At 42.2% G+C, this 13113-nt stretch overlaps 1 protein-coding gene across 2 annotated transcripts in view; it reads left to right on the forward strand.

Annotated features, from left to right (window-relative positions):
• The first annotated feature begins 570 nt into the window (after nt 1-570).
• TBC1D4 (TBC1 domain family member 4) overlaps nt 571-13113 on the forward strand; it is a 109447-nt gene continuing 96904 nt past the window's right edge. For both annotated transcript variants that reach the window (XM_035561289.2, XM_035561290.2), the window contains exon 1: nt 571-1202. In XM_035561289.2, the coding sequence (XP_035417182.1) occupies nt 732-1202 (471 nt within the window). In that variant the 5' untranslated portion in view covers nt 571-731. The remainder of the gene's footprint in view (nt 1203-13113) is intronic.

Consider the following 13113-nt stretch of genomic DNA (forward strand, 5'->3'; position numbering starts at 1 on the left):
CACTGCTGTTCCTACCGACGTGAACACAAGGGCAGTCACTACATTTGATAATTACAAGATGGATACGGATGCTGTATGATTGGAAAAGCCTCTTTCTTGGAGACCAGTTTCTCCCACTTACAGTAGGTGGCAGATTTTACACTGTCAGATGTTATCGCGATAGCGAGGGAAAAAAACAACCTGGAAGCTCAGAGCAGGAAAAAAAAACCTAAAAGAAAAATATTTAGAAAACAGTTTTAATTTAAAGTGTGACTTGAAGGTGGCTCGGTAGCGAAGCTTGGCCGGGGGGCACCCGGCGAGGTCCCGCGGAAGGGAGAAGCCCCTGGCCTGAGGGAGCCACCGGAGAGGAAATGGGAGTAAAATAAAATGAAAACAAGCATAAAATGGGATTTAAAAAAGAACTAACACGAAATTGAAGTAGGAAAAACCCCGGCGGCCTCCCCACCTCCTTCACACACACCCCTCCCCCGGGTGACCTTCCTCCCCTTGCGGACCTCCTCATCCTCGTCCCCTCCCGCTCGGGGCGTAGCTCCCGCGCTCCTCCCCGGGGCGGTGGGCGGAGGAGGAGGAGGAGGAGCGGAGGGGAAGGACAGGACGGCGGAGATCCCCCCCGTCCCCGCGGGCTGACCCTAGTCGAGCCGTGCCGAGCCGTGCCGGGATGCGCGCTTAGCGCTCGCCCCGCGCTGAGCTCAGGCCCCGGCGGCCGCACCCGGAGCCCTCCGGCCGCGGCCATGGAGAAGCCCCCGGGGGTCCAGCCTCTCTCCCACCCCCTGCAGCCCTCGGCCGAGCCGCAGCCGGCGGCGGAGAAGCGCTTCAGGCTGTGGTACGTGGGCTGGTCGTGCCTGGACCGGCGCACCACGCTGCCCATGCTGCCCTGGCTGATGGCCGAGATCCGGCGCCGCGGGCAGCGGCAGGAACCCGGCGGCTCCCTGGGCAGCGGCGTGCCGGCCCGAGAGGTGCTGCTGCAGCTGGGGTCCCCCACGCTGCGCTGCGTCCCCGCCGGGCCCCCCAGCCCCGGCCCCGGGCGCCCCGGCAGCCCCGCGCCCGCCGTCTTCATCTTCGAGCACAAGGCGCAGCACATCGCCCGCTTCGTCCACAACAGCCACGACCTCACCTACTTCGCCTACCTGATCAAGGCACAGCCCGACAACCCCGACTCCCCCATGGCCTGCCACGTCTTCCGAGCCACCGACCCCAACCAGGCGAGTGGGGGCAGATGGGGTTGAAGGTGGTGGTGTTGGGGATGGTAGTGTTGGTCGTGGTGGTGCGTTGGTCATGGTGGTGTTGGGGATGGTAGTGGTGGTCGTGGTGGTGCGTTGGTCATGGTGGTGTTGGGGATGGTACTAGTGGCCGTGGTGGTGTTGGGGATGGTTGCGGTGGTCGTGCTGTCAACCACCGCGCAGCAGCCGTCACCTGGGACCAGCGGGCAGGACGCCCGGCTATGCCCAGGCATGCTCCCCGGTGCTCCAAACAGCCCAAGGTTTGGGTGGAGGCATTGTTGATAAAGTGCCAGATGGGGGGAAAACAACAAAAAACTGAACGGCAAGACCGTGTTTTTCTGACTCCTCAACAGGCTTTGGCTCGCGCGTCAAATGTGGAGTGGCAGGCTTCTTTCTCCTCTCTGTTTGGAGTGCGGTTTGGCAGTTGGGTTTGGTTGTTGGTTTAGCGTGGTGGCGGCAAGAAAAGGGCCTTTGGTTGAGAATACCTTGGGTGAATAAGTCAAGACACCTTCCCCCGGTTTTTCAGAGGCACATATAGAGGAAAAATGCATGTAGCTGGAAATACTGGAATTTACCAAAACCACTCCGCTTACTGAAAATTTTTCCTTTATTAATTTTGATTTGAGCAAACGTGCTGCCAGAGATTGTTACGTTGGAAGGGTTTAGATTACGTACTTAGCTAAGGCTTGAGCCATCATCAAAGACGGGACGAGAGGTATCCCGAACAGAGGTAACTGCGCTTAACTTGTTGGCAGCTGCTGCCGCTGTTGTGTCCTGCCAAGGAAAAGGGAATTTGGGGTCAGGAGAGCACGCAGCAAGAGCGTGAAACCGAGGGGATGGCGTCTGGCGAGGGTGCAGCCACGATGTCCTTTTATGAGTCTGGCCATATGGACTGAAGGCTCCTGCTGTTGGCAGAAGGCGTAGAGACGAATGTTATTTCTTGGGTAGCTCTGGTCTGATGCTATGGCTTTGTAAGGCAACCTCATGCTATGAGATACAGGGCGCATATTACTCTTGCACTTGGTATTTCTCACGTTCACATTTACGTTTGGGATGCTGTTTCTGATTAAACTGATTATCCATATGTCTTCCCTTCATTCCTCATGGAGGAGAATGTCTTTATGTGCATGGACTTAGATTTATACTACAGGTAAAGTCTTCCTTTGGAAGGAAGTTATTAGTATGAACAAGTTCTCTTTTATAAACTCCTATTTTATTCTGACAGTATAGTCTACATTTTATCTGGCAAGATGTTTTTTTAACCTTTTTATCATTAATAAAAGGCCATTACAGGAGGGTTACTTGGCACAGGCTTCCAGACAAAGAGCTACAATAAGGGTAGTAGATGCACAGCCAGCTATGTGATTCACGAGTATCTGACTAACAGGTAATTTATTTTTTTTCAGGTATCAAAAAGGAAAGAAATTTCTACCTTCTTTCCCTCCTAAGTTACTTTACCAGCTGGAGAGGCTTGATTGGCTAAGTCTGTGCCGGTCTCTGGCTCTTGATCAGTGCTTAACCCTAGTTTTGATTGGATGAGACCAGGCTGCAAGTCGCTAGCTCTGAAAATCTTCTTTTGATACTCTTGTTTGTTATAAAACAGATGCCATTCTTGCACACTTTCACGATCTTTAAGTGCATGCATCTGATTCATCTTGGTTATGTGAGCTTCATGGTGCATATTAGTTTAGAAAGTATTTTTCACAGTTGTTATTTTAAGGTGACCTCATTTTTGCTGTTGGGCCACGGTTCCTTCCAGCCAACATAAGTTGGCACTGCAGCTGCAAGACACGATCCTGCCCTCTTCAAGCCTCAACCCCTCGTTCCTTCCTCTTGGCTTTGTCCTCATGTCAGCACAACTGTTGTTTGTGCAGCCGCATGACAAATGGGATCAGGGAATTGACTCAAGTTAAATTTGCTTTTCACCCACTTCTGCCGGATTGGTCCCAAATGACTTCCCTTGGTTTTGCAATGCAATACTGTATATATCAACACAGGTAGGCTGGAGGCACAAGGTAGCAAGGAGTGGCTGAGAAAAGGAAGGGTGGGATGGCCTCTTCGGCACTTGAGCTGACTTCAGGCTAGCCTAAGTTGACCACAAAGTTGTGGTGTTACTGCTGTTGGTGGTATGAAGTTCAGCAGCACGCCACGGTGGCTCAGGAAGGCTGCGGGAGCTGGCCTGTAGTCTTTGACTTGGAAGACAGATAGTCATAATTTTCAATGGTGGATGAAAATTATGAAAGTGAGATGGTAACATGCAACTACCAGGATATTGGTGCTAGTGCTGTAATTCAGGATACAGAGTAGCTGAAGGAAAGTTTTGGCTTTGAGCCTATTGCTTAGTCCACCAGAGATATTGCAGTGTCTAGGATGCACGTGCATTCACTGTTACAGCAAAACTAGCTGTTGTTTGCAAAAGAAAGCAATACTTCTTGCAAATTTCTATAGCAGATGACCAATAAAAAGCCAACACAATATATATGCCCTGACAACATAAGGCAGGGAGACAACATCTTTTAGTGTTACTTACCATGACTGAAGAAAAACATTTGAGCGAGGTGGTACATCCTAAAATTTTATTTGAAAACCTGCAAACTGTAGGCAAAGCTGAAAAGTAGGAGTCAGTGGATCGGTTGCTGTCTTGGAGTAGTACCTTGGCACAGTGTCAAACCCAGAGCTCAGCTGTCAGTATGGGGGTGGATGCAAAGATGCTTTTCTCGGGGGGAGTCTCTTTCTTTTGCTCTTCAGTTACAAAAGGGAGAGAAAACTCCTGGAACTCTCTGTCTAGTCAGGGTGGGAATGAAAGTTTTTGACTTTTTTTCATTCAGAATTATTGCAGTATTGGCTGCTCCTAATAACTTTTTAAAGTGGCAGCAGCCAGCTGAACTGGATGAGGGTAGTTGTCTGGTTTAGTGCTGGCTAGTAGCTTCACAATAACAGCCAGAGATGTGTTAGTTTTGCACTGCTGTCATTTGAGAATTATGTAGGATGCACAGAGTCTGTCTGTAGACATCAGATGACAGCATTGTCTCATTTTATATTTGGCAGATTTTCTTCACAACCGCAGGAACAGATTTTCTTTTAGTAAACCAAAAGTTAGTTTCTAAATATAGCAGGCATACCCTCCTCCCAGCCACCAAGAAAAGCCCTTTTGAGTAGTGTTTGCAACCTCAATCTCAATGATTTTTTTACTGTGAAATACTGAATTTATTCTATAAAACAGATTTTGATTGAAACAGATGGTTTGACAATTTATGACGATGGTATGACGATTTATGGTTTGACGATTGCCTGGAGTTACTTAGTTACTTGTTTTCTGGAAAAAAGGCTATGGTCTGATCTGTTTTTACACTTTCTTTTTCCTTGTGCTTATCTAGACTGTATGCTTTCTTAATAAATGAGTAAGTCTGTCTTATGAGATTTTTTTTTTTTTTTTAACCTGAACTGGAATCTTATATCTAATTATACTGTAATTGCTTCTTATTAGTGAAGATAGTTACATAATCATAACCTCCCCCAGTTAGGCAAAAACTTACTTGATGCGTTTTGTATTTCTTGTAGAAACCTTATTAGCAGTGATCCAAGTATATTGTTATGGCTTTCAAAACTAATCCAAGCTGGCCCTGAGAGAAAACTGCTCCAATGCACAGACCTCAGTATGGTTTAGCCTTTGTTTGTCTCAAACGTAGCTGCGACCGCAAGTTAGTGGGACTAGGTTGTCTCAGGCCAATGCTGGAGCATTTTGCTGACCAAGTGAAGCTGTGATAAGAACTAGAGAGGTGTAGAGGGCTAGAGATGAGAGCTGGAGGCAAGCTCTTTGTAACTCAGATCCTTGCTCTGTAATCACTGTAAAGGCTAAAAGTCAAAATTGTTTGTCTATCCCAAGTGAGTATTAATTGTCTGTTAGATAATACATTTCAGTAAAGCAAGGCCATAGGACAGCTTGTTCTGGAAAACAAGGCATCAGTACAAAATCTCCAGTTTTAGCTATTTGAAGGAAACTTTTATATTATAAGATCACACTCTGTAAGGCTTCTTATTAGAGAATGTAAGTTGGAAACATTTGAAGAAGGAAGTCAGATAGTGAACTTCGCATTCAGATTTTGTGCTTTGGTTTTTATGTAGAGTAGGAGCATGTGCTGAATCCATGCAAATTCTCGGCATATTACATACGTATGTACAGCATTTTTTCAATTCATATGAGAAATGTTGCACAGGTTGAGTCATCGGGTAAGCTGTGTTTTAAATAGGAATAACCAACATGATGGAAAAAAGATGGGCTCTGGGTTTTGAGGGAAATGAGAGAGATGCATGGCTTGGTTGTTAGGTAGACTTGAGCACGCTTTGACTACAGAGGAAAGAGGTACCTCTTTCCCATGAAAAAGATCTGTTTTCCCAGTTTTATCAAGAAAACAAGTCTTGGAGAGAACAAAGGAAAATTGTGTGGGTTAGAATTTCATTCATTGAATGAGAAATTGAAAAGCAATGACTCAAAACAAAGTGGATGCTTAAGGCTTGCAATGAACACAGAATTGTTCTGCTAGCAGCCTCATTATCTCCAGCCTGTATGGGCTACAGAGACTCAAATGAAGTCTTGGATTTTCATTTAAATAATGTCTGACCTAAGGTTTGGGAAATGGAACTGAATGTTGAGAGCTTGAGGTTTCATTTTTGTTTTGTTTTTCTTAATGACAGGTTCAGCACTTTTTTATTTATTTATTTTTTGGTGTGGTTTTCATTTTAGGCTTTTACAGCTATCTTTAGTTTCCAGTTTTGAAAAGAAAAAGTTAGCCATGATGATTTCCTGCCAAGTCCCAAATTTAAGGAATAGTAAAAATAATGAAATTGTTAACTGTTTCTAAGTGTTGCTATGTAGCCTTTTATCTCTGATTAATGTTTAGGAAAGAGGGAACAGTTTTGAGTGCTCTCTTATCTGCTGTATACATATGTTTAATTCTTGCATTTTTCATTTTGCAGTTCCTGAAACCCAACCCATTATTTGGGAATAGAAGGGATGTTACTGAGGATTGCCTTTTCTGAAGTGTAAAATTAAATATAGGATGGTAAATATGTGAAATAATACAGCCTCAGTGAGAATGGCTGCAGGTAACACAGTGACTAGAAAATAAGACTATTTGGTTTAAGGAAAAGAGCTGATGTGCATCTCTGCACACCAAATCAAGCCTTCTCTTCTGAGGATGTTTCTATGTTTTTCTGTCCTGTTTCTCAAATGTCGAGGCAGATCCTTTCAAAAATGATTAAACAGAAAACTAACTTCCAGAAAGCTTGGCTAGCTTATGTATATGTTGGCAATAGGTAGAGCCTGATTTCTAGGGGTGGTGAAAATCTCAGACCAAAGTTAGTGTTTATAAAAGTGAATGCTAAAAAAAGGTTAGAGTTCTAAACAGTCATTGCAGAATAGTAGCATGACTGACTTCTTCCCATACCTCCTGTTTCCTAGAGGCTGGTATAGCATTGGATGTGCACAGATCACCCTTCTTTGCATCTTTTCCTTCTGTTTTCCCAGTTTGCCTTGGTCTCTTTGACCATCCTGTGTTTCTCTGAGGTAACGAGGTGAACTCTGCGATGAATTTCAGAGGCCGATTGTGGGGGCTGCTGTCTAGGCTGTGGGTCATGCAAAACTTATAGCAGTGTTGGCATGGTCCTCTCATGGTGCCAGCTGTCCTCTGCCACCTGGTGTTGTTTTCTCTGTGGTTTCACATACTCTTTCTAGTGCAGAGACAAGAAAAAAAGAGAAGAATTTATTTCAGTGTTATGACTTTTGTCATTTGTCCCATATGTGAATTATGGCACCATCTACCTTCACCTGCCGCAGTGCTCTGAAGCAGCTTTAGAGACTATAGGGAGATCACTGAATAAAAAGGCCAGACCTACTGGAAGTCTTGTAGAGGTCAGAAATAATGCAGTGACTGAGGGCAGCTGGACAACATAATTTAGGCAGAAAAGTGAAGTGACTTAATTCTTAAACAGAATCTGTGCTTTTCTGTTCTTTATAGACTGCAATACCATGTCTATCACCTTGTTTTTTCTGACACAAATAGGTGCATGAGGACCATATGCAATAGCAATAATAAACCATATGCAATGGGTTTCCAAGTAAATCATAGCATCACAAATGCAAGATACTATATGATCATGTCAGAAACAACTGCACCTGCTCTGAAGATATCTTCAAAGTATAAAAAGACGATAGAGAATGTTGGAAATGTTAGAGGGGTGCTGAAATCATGAAATGTGGAGGTGGCTGCACCAAGGTTGCACAAAGTATGTTACCTGTTTTGTGATCACTTTTGGCAGAGAACACACATCACTTTTATGTATGAGTGTGTTCATTCATGAACATTTTTTCCCCTTTCCAGGTGTTTTATTCTCCTTTCCAGGTGTTTTAACTAGGTAACAACTGGTGGATCAGTGAGTTGGGTAAATAGACATATGTGATTGTTCTGCAGATCTGAGAGTAGTCTGGTAACTCAATCTTCCTCTCAGCATTTGTCAGAAGCAAGCCTGTTTGTACCATAGGGGATTAGTTCTAGTAGTATATTTAGACACTACAGGGAAAACAACACTGAAAATAATCACCACACAGAAAATAAATAAACAAAAGAAAGCACCAAGCAAACAAAAACACATGCAAACACCCCCAAGGGCTCACTGAAACCCAAACTGCAGTATATTATTCTGTGTTTTTTTGTATCTTTGCATGTTTTTAAGGACTTGAAAAATCCAGTCAGTCTTCATTTTGAACACAATTTTCCTTTACCATCACAAAATCTACTCGTTTGTAGCTATGTTAATTCCCCTCTACTTCTCAACATCTGAGATCCTACTTGCAGTAAAGTGTTATGGCCTGCTGTTTGACGTGAAGGCTGCTTAAAGGCATCCTCCTTACAAGAAACCAAGGACTTGGTCCTGCCTCTCCCTGATGCAGGGAATTAGGGGCTCCCAATCAGAAGTTAATTGCTTGGTTCTCCTCTGGAGTGGATGGTGCTGCTGGGGCTTCCCCTGTTCTCTGAGCAGGTTCTCTTTGGGCAGAAAAAGGAGAACCATGTCAGCAGCGGGGCCCCTGGGTGTTGTTTCACCCTCCTGAAATGCAGTGTTGTATGCCTTCAGCTGCAGAACTTAAATATGGCTCTTCATGTTCTTCCACTTGGGTTTTAGTTCCTAAAGTCAGCTCAACAAAACCCTGAGACATACTTCAAAAGCCATCATGCCATGAAGGCTGTTCAGCCAGGGTAGATGGCATATAGTAAATACATGTAAAACATGCCTTAAATTTAAATTTTCACCTTCTGAAAGTTGTCACAAATTAATGACTAGTTACCTAGATATAGTACAGTTCTCTTCAGTTTGAATAAGAGAGGCAAAATATTTCAGTTGATTAACTGCAAAAAGAAAAATGATTTTTTTTAATGGACTCAATTAAATTTAGAAATTCTGCTAGTGCTTTGGAGGAATTGTATCTACCAAACCACATTTCCTGACATATTAGTTACTTGTAATAGCGAGTTATCTTCATCTCTGTTCAAATCTGATTGTTTTCTCACAGAATCTGTAATTTCCTTTTTTTATCATTCTCTCTCTTTGTACTTAGAATTTGAAACATTCTTTCTTCTGGAAATTTGGAAGGGTAATATGGTAAAGTTTTTCTTGTTCTCTGGAACAACTGAAGGTGAGAAGGATTTTACAGTACTGGGCACGTGGCATTTTCTGAGGGATTAATTTAAAATGCAAATATGACAGAAGATCCTTGTTTAGAGTTCAAACGGTGTACGAAAAGACTTGCAGAAGCCACTAGATGATGAGATAAAACAAATCCCATACAAGTGCAGCATTTTTCCTACTCCACCATCCCTGTCACTGTGGTTTTCCCCCTCCCATTGTAGCTTACTTTAATTAAAGTGGTTTTCGGTCACGCGGTTCATTTTTGCACATTGATAAACCTTAACAAGCAGCCTGCTCAGTTATAATGACTAGGGTTATGTTTTATTTCATTACACGTCTTAGCAAGAACGTGTAGATCTGCACAGTGCTGTTTAGAGATCTGCGATGCATCTAAAAACATGTTGTGGGAAGTAGGAATATTATCCTCTGGGGCATAGCAATGACTGCCTTCCAGACTGTTCACAGTTTTGTTTTTCCTAGCATGACCAATAAATATTTAATTTTTTAGGATGCTGATGTTAAATATATTTCATGTACTCTGTGACACCAGTGTGGGTTTCCTGTTGTGTTCTTTTAGACTTTTTTTTGTTTGTTTGTTCTTAAAAAAAAAAGCAATGTCCCAGGAACTTTGGGAGTAGCAGTGGTCTGTGGGTTCTTTAGTATTTCTAAACTAGGGTAAATATTCAGAAAGAGAGCAATGAAAGACTAGGACATGCAATGCTATAACTTGAAACATTTTTATATGCCTTCTCATAGTTTGTTTCTTGCTTTGGCTTGATTATTCTTACAACTGGAGATCAAATTGTGGTAGAACTTCCAAATAAAAATAGAAGTAAGGTAGTACAAATTTAACAGATCCTTGTTTGCCAGAGAGGAACAAGTTGCTCTCTTTAGGAGCACCCAGCTGGAAGTGTAGAAACAAAGAAGTGCACCAATTCTGGCTTAGCTCTGTACTGAAAGTTGGTGTGTGACCTTCACATTGATGTGCATGGGTGGGCTGCTGTACACACACAAAGCTCGGTGATTCCTGCCTGCCCCGGCTCTGTCACAGCATGCAAAATTATGGATTTGGTAGTCTGAGGCATAGAAATTCACTCTTGCTATTATGCAGATTAGAAAGAGACAGTATTGTGTATACAAGTTGCTTCCATGCTTGGCAGTGGAAATAAATACCAAATGGCAGCCACCGTCATGGTACTTTTGTGGCAATAGCAGCTGTTTCAGACACAAATTCCCACACAAGCCATTGTAGTTGTCCTTAGGAAAACTAACAAACAACAAAAAAACTGAATCCAGCAAGAAAAGGTAATTTAAGAAACTCATGTGTTGCTCTAGTGTGCAAATCCTATAGGATCTGATAGCTTTCTGTGGAAAATACTTTTTTTTCTAACATTTTGTTTAGGCTTGTGTACAAGACTTTGCTTTGAATAGAGAAATATTTTAAAGAAGTGTGCCTTCTGTAGAAAATACTTCTGGCCTGACTTTGTGATCACACTTGATGAGAGCTGCTTAATTTTCTGTGCAGCGGGACTGCAAGCTTGAGCTCTACACAAGAGTTTGTGAAGAGGATCCGCTTTTTTTGTAAACCAACCACATTATAAATAGAGGCAATATTTTGGCTGCTCTTCAGTAGCACTTTCTTGGGCAAGCCTTGCCAAAATAGAAAATCAAGTGGGCCTTTCAGTTGGAGCAGCACATCCTACTTTATCTGAATTATTCATGATAAAACACATCCAGATTGTCCGCGACATATGTGTATGCATGTGTTCAGATTTAGCATTGACAAAATTTAGTGTTGAGGAAATTTGCTGACCTAAACACAGGAACAGAGTGGGAGCAAGACAACATGATTAAAGCCAGCTCAGAAGGAGTGGGTTTACATCCTGGCACGATGCCTCCCCATGCCTCAGATTCACTCTCTGTTTAGTGCAGGGGAGAACTAAAAATAATATCTGCAGTTCAGTGTGGTGGCATGAAGTTTGCAAAATGAATGCATTTCCTCCACAGTGACCTTTACTCTGCAAAATCACCACAGAAGAAGGAGTTGTAAAAAAAAAAAAAAAAATATATATATATATTATATATAATGAACATGTCAATCCATCTGTATGAATGTTGTTTTTCTTCTTGCATTTTCTTTTCCTTTTGCTCAATATGTAGGTTGTCCTTAAATTATACAGTATCACAGTTGGGAGTGTGAGAAATGTAGAGAGGAGCCCAGAAGGCTAGATTAATGTATCTGTTGTTTCTTTATGTAACCAAGTATTTTGTTTCTATGTATTCACCCACTGTTCTGCACTTCAGTTGTGCTATTTAATATAATACGCTTGCTAATTTTTGTTGTGGCTGTATGGGAATTTGAAAGGTAACTTTCTGCATCCAGTGAAAATTACAGGTTAAAACTTCAGCAATTCTTTTTAATGACAGTATCAATAATAAGTATTTGGATTTGTAAATTTTCTCTTAAACTTTTTAATTATTTGAAATTTTCTCTTAAACTTTTAATGGAAACTCAGCCTTAGTACCATTTTATTTCTTATCTGAGTCTTAATTTTTCAGATTTGACGATCTGTTTGGTATGCTTCTGTTTTGAGTTCTCATGTCTGCCACAAAAAAGGTCAGATTTTGAGAAGGGGATTTCTAATTTCTGATTTCGTGATTTCTGTGGCCTTACAGAATGGATACTTCAGCTGACATTTGTGACTTCTGGGAGTGCCAACCTAAGGCAGACTGGGATGTATATTTATGGGCTGCTGTTTATTGTCTGTCAGGTACCTGAAGATGCACCTTCAAGAATCATGTTATAAACTGAAACTTCATAAACTTTCTTACTATGCTAAGTGTAAAGTTGGAGGAAAGTAAGAGAATGAAACATGGCAGTGCTAATGCATTGTTTGCCAACCCAGGCTAAAATGTTAGAGGCCTTTTAGATATTTAGTCCTGCTGTTATATTTTGCAATTGTACCATTAGATTTTATAAGCCTAGTATACCCTCACCTGAAAAACTCCCACATTGCTCTACAGGCTTTGATGCTTATTTTGCTGATTTTAAAATTCTTGCTGTAGCTCTGTGGGAAGCTCAGAATACTCTGCTGAATCCCACAGGTTGTTGCCACCCTTGTACAAATAGCCAGCTCATATCTGCCTACACAGCCAAGTACGTAGTAGTTTCTACCTAATATGGTAGAAATACATTGGTAAAATTCTTATTACTATGCTACATATTTCAGTCTTTTAGGTAATGGTTTAAAGCTTGCTTGCATCTATGTAATGCCTTTGAGTTGGATTACTGATTACAAGCAACACTATATCAAGTGTAAGGTTTAAACTCAGGATCCCCTGATTTTCTTCACCAAAAGTTTAAGCATTATGTATGCATGATATTCTTCTTTCCATCAGTTGTAAAGTATTTAAGTGTTTTACCTATGCAATATATAGAAAATACTTTGTTTCAACCCTATGCTGGCCAGTAAAATCCTATAGTGGCTGGAATAAATGTAGGCTTCATGGCATAATTTAAAGAAGTAAATTAATTCCCTTGAGCGTTGTGTTGCCATGTTGGCTCTCCAGCCATGCTATGGGGAGCAGCCTATATAAATTGCACTGGATCATTTCTCCTTGAGGGCTGCTGCTGTGTACCAACAAAAATCTGCATGGAGCTGTGCAGTATCTGCCTAGGGCTTCCATCCCAGGTTTGATTGCATCGGGTCAGTTTCAGAGGACTGTTCGGTCAACAACTTGAGACTCTGTCTAGAGAGCCCTGCTCTTCAATAAGGAGCAGTTTCCAAACGCTGCCAGAATTGTGCAGTGTTTTCCAATAGGACTGCCAGCTGCTGGAAGGTCGTACTGTTTTACTGCTCTGGAGCACGTTTCAGGCTTTTATACTGTCTCATGTATTATCCTACCATCAAGTACAGCAGTCTTTTGCTATTACTCTGTCATAAAAATAATAGTCTTGAAGTTTCTTGTTTCTGCTGGTACTGTTCCTATTAAAATGTCAAAATATCTTTCAGCTTGATTTAATAAGCAGGTGGATAAGGATGTGACATGTTTCTAATTCAGATTCAGTACATGGTGCTACTGTCATTTGCAGCCCTGCAGAGACCTAAGGAAACATAACAATTTTTGTTGGCACATGGATTTGCTGGCCTTGTTTGTTGTTCACACCAGGAGCATTCCTCAAGAGGAACACGTCTGTTAAAGGCTTGTT

The sequence above is a fragment of the Cygnus atratus genome, chromosome 1 (genome assembly GCF_013377495.2).
Source record: "Cygnus atratus isolate AKBS03 ecotype Queensland, Australia chromosome 1, CAtr_DNAZoo_HiC_assembly, whole genome shotgun sequence".
Lineage (NCBI taxonomy): Eukaryota > Metazoa > Chordata > Aves > Anseriformes > Anatidae > Cygnus > Cygnus atratus.